The 13,516-nt window shown below is 37.2% G+C and overlaps 1 protein-coding gene across 2 annotated transcripts in view; it reads right to left on the bottom strand.

Annotated features, from left to right (window-relative positions):
- Window positions 1-3,972: 3,972 nt before the first annotated feature.
- LOC133659820 (BMP-binding endothelial regulator protein-like) overlaps window positions 3,973-13,516 on the bottom strand; it is a 450,456-nt gene continuing 440,912 nt past the window's right edge. For both annotated transcript variants that reach the window (XM_062062603.1, XM_062062602.1), the window contains one exon: window positions 3,973-4,718. In XM_062062603.1, the coding sequence (XP_061918587.1) occupies window positions 4,537-4,718 (182 nt within the window). In that variant the 3' untranslated portion in view covers window positions 3,973-4,536. The remainder of the gene's footprint in view (window positions 4,719-13,516) is intronic.

A 13,516-nucleotide genomic window follows, 5' to 3' on the forward strand; every position in this document is an offset into this window, starting at 1 on the left:
GGAACATCCCACAGGTGAACAGGCTAATTGGGAACAGGTGGGTGCCATGTTTGGGTATAAAAGTAGATTCCATGAAATGCTCAGTCATTCACAAACAAGGATGGGGCGAGGGTCACCACTTTGTCAACAAATGCGTGAGCAAATTGTTGAACAGTTTAAGAAAAACCTTTCTCAACCAGCTATTGCAAGGAATTTAGGGATTTCTCCATCTACGCTCCGTAATATCATCAAAGGGTTCAGAGAATCTGGAGAAATCACTGCACGTAAGCAGCTAAGCCCGTGACCTTCGATCCCTCAGGCTGTACTGCATCAACAAGCGACATCAGTGTGTAAAGGATATCACCACATGGGCTCAGGGAACACTTCAGAAACCCACTGTCAGTAACTACAGTTGGTCGCTACATCTGTAAGTGCAAGTTAAAACTCTCTTATGAAAGGCGAAAACCGTTTATCAACAACACCCAGAAACGCCGTCGGCTTCGCTGGGCCTGAACTCATCTAAGATGGACTGATACAAAGTGGAAAAGTGTTCTGTGGTCTGACGAGTCCACATTTCAAATTGTTTTTGGAAACTGTGGACGTTGTGTCCTCCGGACCAAAGAGGAAAAGAACCATCCGGATTGTTCTAGGTGCAAAGTGTAAAAGCCAGCATGTGTGATGGTATGGGGGTGTATTAGTGCCCAAGACATGGGTAACTTACACATCTGTGAAGGCACCATTAATGCTGAAAGGTACATACAGGTTTTGGAGCAACATATGTTGTCATCCAAGCAACGTTTACGGAGCCCCTAAAGGGACATGGGAATTTTTTTTTTTAGACATGTATCTCGTGGCCACGAGATACTTTTTATTAAAAAAATAAATAAATAAAAAATATTTTTTTATTTTTATTAAAAGTTTCTCGTGGCCACGAGAAAGCATTGGATGCGTGCTGATGGTTTGGTGTGTGTTAAAATGACAGTTTAGGAGTTAATATGGCTGTATTTCCAATTAGGACTTTCCCCCATGTGTGTTGTGGCAAAATGTGAATGCTTGTTTAGTAGGTGTGAGACAAACACTTTATCTTCCTGGTTATTGTAACGCTACGTGTTTGACATTATTTAAGACTTTATCATGCCGGGAAAGGACAGATTTCCTCTTCTGTGGCTGTGGGGGGTGGGCGTGGCTTGCGGACCTGCAGTGAAGCGGAGTGTGCCAGTTAGTCCGATGTTGATGTGATCAAACTTCTTTCTTGTTTGGAAGATACACACACAATTGTAACTGTTATTTCTTCCTGCACATAATAAATATGTACAACGTGTTTGGATGTATTCATTTATGTAAAATTGTTATTAAATGTAATATTGCCTGACAAAAAGGGATTGGACGTAATATTTTCATATTTACACATCGCATATTTACACACGCGCATCTGACTAGAATACCCTTATGTGCATTACATATCTCAACATCAACTACCTACTGTACTGTTTACTTGTTGAAATACCCTTTTTAGAGCAAATATCTACCCATATAATTTATGTGTATATATATATATATATATATATATATATATATATATATATATATATATATATATATATATATATATATACAGTATATACACACACACACACACACATACATGTATACTGTATAGGAAGAAACACACATACATATATACAGTATACATATATACACACAAACACTAAATTTGACATACAAAATAACTACTATTTTTAAGAACAAGTTACAGTAATATATAATATATATATACACTACCGTTCAAAAGTTTGGGGTCACCCAAATAATTTTGTGGAATAGCCTTCATTTCTAAGAACAAGAATAGACTGTCGAGTTTCAGATGAAAGTTCTCTTTTTCTGGCCATTTTGAGCGTTTAATTGACCCCACAAATGTGATGCTCCAGAAACTCAATCTGCTCAAAGGAAGGTCAGTTTTGTAGCTTCTGTAACGAGCTAAACGGTTTTCAGATGTGTGAACATGATTGCACAAGGGTTTTCTAATCATCAATTAGCCTTCTGAGCCAATGAGCAAACACATTGTACCATTAGAACACTGGAGTGATAGTTGCTGGAAATGGGCCTCTATACACCTATGTAGATATTGCACCAAAAACCAGACATTTGCAGCTAGAATAGTCATTTACCACATTAGCAATGTATAGAGTGTATTTCTTTAAAGTTAAGACTAGTTTAAAGTTATCTTCATTGAAAAGTACAGTGCTTTTCCTTCAAAAATAAGGACATTTCAATGTGACCCCAAACTTTTGAACGGTAGTGTATGTATGTATGTATATATACATATATATATATATATACATATATATATATATATATATATATATATATATATATATATATATATATATATATATATATATATATATACACACACACACACACACACACACACACACACATAAATTATATGGGTAGATATTTGCTCTAAAAAGGGTATTTCAACAAGTAAACAGTACAGTAGGTAGTTGATGTTGATATATGTAATGTACATAAGGGTATTCTAGTCAGATGCGCGTGTGTAAATATGCGATGTGTAAATATCAAAATATTACGTCCAATCACTTTTTGTCAGGCAATATTACATTTAATGACAATTTTACATAAATGAATACATCCAAACACGTTGTACATATTTATTATGTGCAGGAAGAAATAACAGTTACAATTGTGTGTGTATCTTCCAAACAAGAAAGAAGTTTGATCACATCAACATCGGACTAACTGGCACACTCCGCTTCGCTGCAGGTCCGCAAGCCACGCCCACCCCCCACAGCCACAGAAGAGGAAATCTGTCCTTTCCCGGGCATGATAAAGTCTTAAATAATGTCAAACACGTAGCGTTACAATAATCAGGAAGATAAAGTGTTTGTCTCACACCTACTAATCAAGCATTCACATTTTGCCACAACACACATGGGGGAAAGTCCTAATTGGAAATACAGCCATATTAACTCCTAAACTGCCATTTTAACACACACCAAACCATCAGCACGCATCCAATGCTTTCTCGTGCGCACGAGAAAGTTTCTCGTGGCCACGAGATAAAATAAATAAATAAATAAAAATAAATAAATAAATAAAAATAATAATATATATATTTTTTTAAATAAAAAGTTTCTCGTGCGCACGAGATACATGTCTAAAAAAAAAAAAATTCCCATGTACCTTTAGGGGCTCCGTAAACGTTACCATGGACGCCCCTGCTTATTTCAGCAAGACAATGCCAAGCCACGTGTTACATCAACGTGGCTTCATAGTAAAAGAGTGCGGGTACTAGACTGGCCTGCCTGTAGTCCAGACCTGTCTCCCATTGAAAATGTGTGGCGCATTATGAAGCCTAAAATAGCACAACGGAGACCCCCGGACTGTTGAACAACTTAAGCTGTACATCAAGCAAGAATGGGAAAGAATTCCACCGGAGAAACTAAAAAATGTGTCTCCTCAGTTCCCAAACGTTTACTGAGTGTTGTTAAAAGGAAAGGCCATGTAACACAGTGGTGAACATGCCCTTTCCCAACTACTTTGGCACGTGTTGCAGCCATGAAATTCTAAGTTAATTATTTGCAAAAAAAAAAAAAAAGTTTATGAGTTTGAACATCAAATATGTTGTCTTTGTAGTGCATTCAATTGAAAATGGGCTGAAAAGGATTTGCAAATCATTGTATTCCGTTTATATTTACATCTAACACAATTTCCCAACTCATATGGAAACGGGGTTTGTATTTAATGTGGCCCGCCACATAATTAAATGTTGTCTTCCATGTCATTCATTTAAAGTGTCCCACCACTTACTTCCATTCAATGTTGTCCTCCATGCCATGTAATATGTGCCGCCACGTCCATGAAACGTGGCCGTCTGAGGGCAGCCATCATTTCGAAGTGGCCCTGGATATAAAAAAAAATGTCCCTAACCTAAAGCATTAGTGATGAAGTGAAGACAGAAGTCCCAAGTAGGATAAAAGATTATATTGTTGGTCTTAAATAAGTCATTTGGTTTAGTGATCACCTTGCTAACAACAAGACTACAGTACTTTTCATCCAGGACAGACTCACATTTGGGCATTTCTCTTCAAAACAGTACACAATAAATACTTTTGCTTTCCCTTTCCGTCGCCTCTTTATTCTAGCCACCTTCCGGCCGGCGCTACCACGTTTGCTATATAAATTAACAGTATCAACGCATCATAATTACAACAATACTTCTAGAAAAGCTGGAGTGAATCTGGCTAGCTTACAGTGTGGAACCGAGACGTCCAGGCCGGGTTCCGCGCTGCCCCCCGGTTCCACGTCGGCTCGCAAAGAGTCCAAAAGTCTCTTGAGGGTCCGTGACAGCGTTCTTGAATGTTTTCTGTGGAACCACAACGCTCCACATTCTTCACCTGAGTGTTTGGGGGTGGGAGACAAATAATGGACCCCGAGTACTTTACCGTATATCCGCAGTCTTAGACGCTTTGGAGTTTGGCCCCCAAAGCAAGCGGACGAGCCCCCGCCCCCTCCCGCCCGGGGTCACGAGGGTCACCGGCCGGGGCAGGCGATGGGCTTGATGCAGCGCCCTTGGAAGAGCACCAGGTTGGCGGGACAGTGGCAGCCGGCCACGCAGGGCTTGTGGCACGGTCCGATCTCGTTCCAGTTGTCGCAGGTTTTGGTGCAGCCCGGCCCGCAGGTGTCGTACACGGCGCCGTGCTTGCACTGCGTGGCTGCGACACAAGGTATGATGTCACGCACCGTGGCGAGTGGTGGTTTACAATATTTTGACGTCGCTGTGGCTTGTGCAGCCCTTTGAGACACTAAGGGCTATATCAGGGGTCACCAACGCGGTGCCCACGGGCACCAGGTCGCCCGTAAGGACCAGATGAGTAGCCCGCTGGCCTGTTCTAAAAATAGCTCAAATAGCAGCACTTACCAGTGAGCTGCCTCTATTTTTTTTAAATTGTATTTATTAACTAGCAAGCTGGTCTCGCTTTGCCTGACATTTTTAATTCTAAGAGAGACAAAACTCAAATAGAATTTGAAAATCCAAGAAAATATTTTAAAGACTTGGTCTTCACTTGTTTAAATAAATTCATTCATTTTTTTACTTTGCTTCTTATAACTTTCAGAAAGACAATTTTAGAGAAAAAATACAACCTTAAAAATGATTTTAGGATTTTTAAAAACATACACCTTTTTACCTTTTAAATTCCTTCCTCTTCTTTCCTGACAATTTAAATCAATGTTCAAGTATTTTTTTTTTTTTTATTGTAAAGAAAAATAAATAAATTTTAATTTAATTCTTCATTTTAGCTTATCTTTTTTCGACGAAGAATATTTGTGAAATATTTCTTCAAACTTATTATGATTAAAATTCAAAAAAATTCTTCTGGCAAATCTAGAAAATCTGTAGAATCAAATTTAAATCTTATTTCAAAGTCTTTTGAATTTATTTTAAAATTTTTGTTCGGGAAAATCTAGAAGAAATAATGATTTGTCTTTGTGAGAAATATAGCTTGGTCCAATTTGTTATATATTCTAACAAATTGCAGATTGGATTTTAACCTATTTAAAACATGTCATCAAAATTCTAAAATTAATCTTAATCAGGAAAAATTACCAATGATGTTCCATGAATTATTTTTTAATTTTTTTTAAAAAGATTCGAATTAGCTAGTTTTTCTCTTCTTTTTTTCGGTTGAATTTTGAATTTTAAAGAGTCGAAATTGAAGATAAACTATGTTTCAAAATTTAATTGTCATTTTTTTTGTGTTTTCTCCTCTTTTAAACCGTTCAATTAAGTGTAAATATCATTAATTATTAATAATAACATAGAGTTAAAGGTAAATTGAGCAAATTGGCTATTTCTGGCAATTTATTTAAGTGTGTATCAAACTGGTAGCCCTTCGCATTAATCAGTGCCCAAGAAGTAGCTCTTGGTTTCAAAAAGGTTGGTGACCCCTGGGCTATATAAATAAACTTTGATTGATTGATTGATTGATTGATTGATTGAAAGACGGCTTTGACTGTCGCATATGTTGTTTTTCACTCATCCATAAATCCCCATCCTCTCTGAATGTCTAAAACTGGGGTGTCCAAAGTGCGGCCCGGGGGCCATTTTCGGCCCACGGGTAATATTTTAACGGCCCCGTGTCACATTCTAAAAATACGATTAAAAAAAATTAAAAACATAAAAAGTGGTATAAAAGAGCAAACAGGTGAAATGTAACAATAAAATGTTGCAATGTTTACTCTAATAACACAAAGCTGCCATGCAGGCTGTTTCTTTCTTTAAAAAATAATAATGAATCAAAATCAATGTCATTATGAATTATTGACCTATCCAAGGCTCCAATTACGTCACATTAAATATTCCACTTTGAGACGTTTTTTGGGGAAAATGTTGCATATTTTGTGTTCGCCATATAAAAAACTAAGCTGTTTTTTTTAAACAAGGGCCTAAAACGAACAAACAAAAAACATAAACAACAGTAAAATTTATAATTGACGGATGGATCTGAAGTTGATCGTGAGACTATTGTGTTAAAAGTTAAAAAAAAAAATGTATGATTTATTTTTGAATACTTTACTGAGCAGGACCCTTTTGGATCCCCAATAATATTAGTGGGACTTTTTATGTTTTAAGTTATGCTATGAGCTCCAATTATTATATAATCTCAAATATTCCACTTTAAAATGTTATTGGGGGAAAATATTGCATATTTTGTGTTTTTTCCATAAAAGAACAGGGTTTTCTTTGACAAAAAGAGCATACAGCGTAAATCTAAAAAAAACCAACTTAATATTGACAGATAGACCTAATGTTGATCTGGAGATTTAAACCTAGGATAATAATAATAATAATACTAAATAATGACACATTTTAAATATTTTTTGTACCTAAACCCTTTGGGGTCCCCAGGATCAAGTCTGAGTGTTTAAATGTATATTTTTTATACATATATTGTATTTGTTTTTAAAATGAAAAATATCAAAATGGCCCCCGCTTGCTTTGATATTTCAGTGTGCGGCCCTCAGCGGGAAAAGTTTGGACACCCCCGGTCTAAAACATCACTAGAAAGGAAAATATGAAATTATTATTAATTGCTCAGTAAATTCACCAAAACGTCAGCGTGGAGTTATTGATTGTGTTTAGCTGATTGGAGAGCAAGTTTGCGCAGCTCCTGGGTCAACGACGATGACTTCTGTTTTGTATGATCAACTGTTTTACTGCCCTGTTACAGACACCGTTTGGAAACAATTAAGGTATGTAAATAAACATTTATAAATTATTTATGTGTACATAACTCATTCATACATACATATAAATATTTTTTGTCTTAAAAAATTTAGCGGGTGCGGTTTACATACCGGTGCGCGCTATAATCTGGAAAATACGGTACAATCGTTAAAATAAATAACGCCATATTTTTTTAGTCTGTCATTTAATATACCGCACATATTTTACACTGCTAACGTTTTTTCATAACATGGTCACTACTGCCTAGTTTCTCTTGTTATATTCTTATTTTACTGTTATACTTTTATTCTCATTGTTGCTCTTTATTTTTATTCTTATTGTAATATTTTTCTACTTTGTTTCCATTCATACCCCCATTATTTACTTTTTACTTTTTAAAATCAATCTCAATTCTGTACACTGCTGCTGGAATTTAAATTTTTCTGAGGGAACTCTCCTGAAGGAATCAATAAAGTACTATCTATCTATCTATCTATCAAATGTACCATTTATGATTTTTTCCCAGCATGCTTTGCGGTCCATATTTTTCAACATCTTCACATCAGTGTCCATTTGACTGCAGTTTAATCTAATTTTAGTCCTAGTCTTTTGACAAAAAAGTATTTTAGTCCTATTTTAGTCATCTAAATTGATTTAGTTTTAGTCGACTAAATTCCTCAACATTTTTAAATTAAAGTACAGTTTGTTGACCAAAATGTAAAAGTATAAATGATAACATATTGTTGAAGTTGTCTGGAAACCACATTTATTAAGATTATTAATAAATTCACAACAAGACATGCACTCCATGAATATATCAATAAGTACATTTCACACTAACCTTACTGAGCGTTATTATTTCAGCTATAATTAAGCTTTTACTTTTAAACTGTTAAATAATATACGACTGAAATTGAGGAAAAAAACTAGTTTTATTCTAAATTGTGTATTAACCACACTATGTAAGCAGAATCAGCGTCTTGACATTGTTTTGTTTGAATACAGCAACCAGTGTTATAAAACTACAACGTATATACACACAAACATATACCGTATTTTCCGGACCATAGGGCGCACCGGATTATAAGGCGCACCGCCGATGAATGGTCTATTTTCGATCTTTTTTCATATATAAGGCGCATCGGATTATAGGGCGCATTAAAGGAGTCATATTATTATTATATTTTTCTAAATGTAAAATACTTCCTTGTGGTCTACATAACATGTAATGGTGGTTATTTGGCAAAAATGTTGCATAGATGATGTTTTACAGATCATGTGGGGAAGAAGTGTCAAAAGATGGCGCTAACTGTTTTAATGACATTCAGACTTAACTTAAATCAACAACGGAGCGGCGTCTCCTCATCCGGAAACAACAACAAGGCCGGAAATGTGTCCCGTGAAAAACCGTCCGAACGGAACTCTCTAATAACTAAAGTTCCTTGGGTGAATAATGTAAAGTCACTACACCGGTATGTTTTAGCGCTTTCATGGCGAGTTTACTGACAGATATAAGTAAGAACTTTACACTACTTTATATTAGAAATGGCAACAGCAAGAAGATAGAGAAAAAGAAGAAGCTTATCGACTACGGTGTCGGCACAGACAACAAAGGCGGACGCGTGCAATTTTTCAGGATTTATGCAGATCCCAAATACAGATCAGCGGGTACAAGAAGGTAAGAAAAGTTGAATTTGCATAAAATGGCAAAACAAAACGCCAGATAATGTCTTACCTCATACACTGGCTTTTAACCCTGCATGAGACTTTAAACTGTTTTTAACTTTTAACTTTTTTAACTGTTTTTAACATTTTAACTGCTTTTTATCTAACAAATTGTTCTTAGGGTAATTAGGGTCCGCCTGTTCCCTGTACAAAGGACTCCCACAGGGAGTCCTTTGTACAGGGACAAAGGACACTGTTGAATTTGTAAGGTTTTATTATTCTTTATTATTATTATTCCGCCGCCACAAAAAACTCTAATTTGACCCACTTAACATGCTCCAAAACTCACCAAATTTGACACACACATCAGGACCTGCGAAAATTGCCATCTAATAAAAAAAACAAACCCCAAAAATCAAAATTGCCCTCTAGCGCCCCCTAGGAAAAACCAAAAACAAACTGCCTGTAACTCCCACTAGGAAGGTCGTAGAGACATGAAACAAAAACCTGTATGTAGGTCTGACTTAGACCTACAATTCATAATGACACATCCTCGGGCAAAAACCAACAGGAAGTTGGCAATTTCCCATTTAAGACAAAAATGTACTAAAAACACTCATTTTTGCCTCTTTGAGCTGTAATTTCACCCCCTTAACATACTTCAAAACTCACCAAACTTCTCACACACATCAGGACTGGTGGAAATTGCCATCTAAAAAAAAAAACGAACCCCAAAACTCAAAATTGCGCTCTAGCGCAATTTTTGAATAAAACTCAGACAAAACTGCTTGTAACTTCCGGTAGGAACGTCTTAGAGACATGAAACAAATACCTCTATGTAGGTCTCACCTAGACCTACATTTCATAGATTGACATCCTTCAGCAAAAATCAACAGGAAGTTTGCAATCCCTCCTTCAAAACAAAATTGTTGTTAAAACCGGTCACCAAACATCAAACATTATCTCCTCTGAGCGCGTTTGTCGTTTCGGCTTCAAACTACTACAGGAGAGAGATTGAACCCTTCTGATTAAAAGTTGACGACGGCGTTTAGATTCGTGCTACCGTTTTGATTTTACAAGCCTTCAAAGAACCACTGCTCTGATTCTGCTCCGCTGCTTTTAATGACAACTTGAAATGGAATTATTTCTTTTTTGTCCTCAAAATTCTACACACAATACCCTATAATGACAATGTGAAATGGAATTGTTTCTTTTTTGTCCTCAAAATTCTACACACAATACCCTATAATGACAATGTGAAATGGAATTGTTTCTTTTTTGTCCTCAAAATTCTACACACAATACCCTATAATGACAATGTGAAATGGAATTAGGAGCACTAAAGCTGCTCCGCTGCTGTGATTTTACGCGCCTTCAAAGAAAACAACCACTGTGCCGCAGCACTTAGGAAAAAAACTAAGACACAACTTCCTCTAACTCCCAGTACGAATATCGTAGAGACACGAAACAAAAACCTCTATTTAGGTCTCACTCAGGACTACCACTGGACAAAAGTATTGGGACACCTAGTTTGTATTGGCTTTTTCAATGTGTATTTTACTTCTGTTTTAAATGTTATTTTTTAGTCTGTCCTTTGCCTCTATTTCTTTGTGGTGTACAGCCCTTTGATCTTCAACTGTGGTTGTTTTTAAAGGGCTTTATAAATTAAAAGTTGGTATGGTATGGTATGGTACACACACCATAATAATACTCCTATGTTTAATGCGCCGACAATCCATCAAGCGTTGCGGCTTCATAGCTTACCAAAGTCGTACTAAAACATTTTGATAGATTTTTGAGCGCCGTGTGTAATGTTCTATATTTTCAATGGAACATACACAATGTTGGTGTTGTTTACTTGAGTCATATTGCCATCATAGTGCAGTCTACATGTACCGGTATATCTTATGTTTGACTGCCATCTACTGGTCACGCTTATCATCACGCCATGTACCAAATAAAATTGCTTCGAGGTCGGTAAGCAAAACCAGTATTATTCCGTACATTAGGCGCACTGTCAAGTTTTGAGGAAAAAAAAATATTTTAAGTGCGCCTTATAGTCCGGAAAATACGGTATATCGTATTTTTCGGACTATTAGTCGCAGTTTTTTTCATAGTTTGGCCGGGGGTGCGACTTATACTCAGGAGCGACTTATGTGTGAAATTATTAACACAGCGTAAAATATCAAATAATATTATTTAGCTCATTCATGTAAGAGACTAGACGTATAAGATTTCATGGGATTTAGCAATTAGGAGTGACAGATTGTTTGGTAAATGTATAGCATGTTCTATATGTTATAGTTATTTGAATGACTCTTACCATAATATGTTACGTTAGCATACCAGGCACGTTCTCAGTTGGTAATTTATGCCTCATATAACGTACACTTATTCAGCCTGTTGTTCACTATTCTTTATTTATTAGGAACCGAGTCCCTTTGGGACAGAGTACCCTGTTGTATTTCTAGAGTTTTATTATTATACCGCCGCCTCTTTGAGCTGTAATTTGACCCCCTTAACATGCTTCAAAACTCACCAAATTGGACACACACATCAGGACTGGCGAAAATTGCGATCTAATCAAAAAACCAAGCCCCAAAACTCAAAATTGCGCTCTAGTGACCCCTAGAAAGAAAACACAGACAAAACTGCCTGTAACTCCCAGTAGGAATGTCATAGAGACATGAAACAAAAACCTCTATGTAAGTTTCACTTAGACCTATATTTCATACACTGACAACACCCAGCAAAAATCAACAGGAAGTTTGCAATTCCCCCTTCAAAACAAAAGTTGAGTAGAAACAGTCACCTTTTTTCAAACATTATCTCCTCTGAGCGCGTTTGTCGTGCTGGCTTCAAATTAGCACAGGAGAGAGATTGAACCTTTCTGATTAAAAGTTGATGAAAGAGTTTTAATTACTGCTCCGGTTTGGATTTTATGAGCCCTCAAAGTCGGTCCCGTCCATCGCTGCTTGCAGCTTTAATTTTAAATTGCCTTTCAAATGTCTATTGTTGGTGTTGGGTTTTATCAAATAAATTTCCCCCAAAAATGCGACTTATACTCCAGTGCGACTTATATGTTTTTTTCCTTCATTATTATGCATTTTCGGCAGGTTCGACTTTAAAATACGGTATATATCACACATGGCTGTCTTTCTTTGTGTGTCAGCTTGGAAAATGACAAATCTGCTCTTTTGGGTTGTCAAGTTGTGCAATATATAGCTGAAAAGTGTGCCGAGGACATTAATTAAAGTGGTATCTTAGCTTATTAAATTGGTGGGCTAGCTCGCCCATGGTGTTCAACACAAGTAGTGGTAGAGTAAGCGGTCGTGCTCCTGCTCTATTGTCTTTGATAGTATTAGTAATTTAGTACAGTATGAGTAATTTTTACAAATATTAGCCAATAAAAGCCGACCTACTGTTGCGTAGACGGCCGGGTGATTAGATTGCAGACGGCGCTTCAAGTTGGTCGTATTTTTACCGGAGAAAATGGAGCCACAGGTTTTACAACGTGTGTTGTTGTCTACTATGTCCTCGCTTCTCTTTCTTCCAGGTGTAGAAGACATGTTGTATTGACATGTGTATAACAATACAGTCCTGTTTTCCCAGCGAAAAATAAATTAAAAAACTGCATAAAAAGAGTAGTTCTGATTGGATCCCCTCTGTGATTAAACCCCGCCCCTCTCCCACATGCAACTGTGATTGGATAGATTCTTAACTTGTCCCACTTGCCTAAGGACGATATTAAATATGATTGGATTTCGTCTCTGTCAACAATTTATTCTCGTTGTATTTGTTGACTAAATTGTCAATTATTTCGTAATTCTTTTAGTCAACGTGCATTTGTTTTGATTACCGTATTTTCCGGACTATAAGGCGCACTTAAAATCCTTTTTTTCCCCCCTCAAAACTCGACAGTGCGCCTTATATAAAGGAATAAGTTTGGTTTTGCTTACCCACCTCGAAGCTATTTTATTTGGTACATGGTGTAGATGGCAGTCACACATAAGAGATACGTGTAGGCTGCACTATAATGGCAATATGACTCAAGTAAACAACACCAACATTTTATATGTTCCATTGAAAATATAGAACATTACACACGGCGCTCAAAAATCTATCAAAATGTTTTAGTACGACTTTGGTAAGCTATGAAGCCACACCGCTTGATGTGCTTCAACATAGGAGTATTATTATGGTGTGTGTAAGGTAAGACATTGTGGAGGGGGGCGTGGTCGGCGTGCCTCCTGCGGGAAGGGAGCGTGTATGGCCCGGCTTCGAAGCCCAGCTGGCAAGTGAGTGGATTGCCCAGCTGGGGCTGGTTATCCAACCACCTCTCGCCTTTATCAGCAGGGGCCGAGGCTATGAGGGAGGGCGCGGCTGGGAGCAGAAGCCGGGCCATACACACTCCCTTCCCGCAGGAGGCGCGCCGACCACACCCCCCTCCACAGACATAATATCTGACGTTTTGTTTCGCAATATCATGCAAAAGTAACTTTTCTGACCTTCTGGTACCTGCTGATCTGTATTTGGGATCTGCATAAAGCCTGAAAAATTGCGCAAGTCTGCCTTTGTAGTCGGTAAGCTTCTTATTTTACTCTATCTTCTTGTTATGGG

Source organism: Entelurus aequoreus, linkage group LG11, assembly GCF_033978785.1.
Source record: "Entelurus aequoreus isolate RoL-2023_Sb linkage group LG11, RoL_Eaeq_v1.1, whole genome shotgun sequence".
Classification (NCBI taxonomy): Eukaryota; Metazoa; Chordata; class Actinopteri; order Syngnathiformes; family Syngnathidae; genus Entelurus; species Entelurus aequoreus.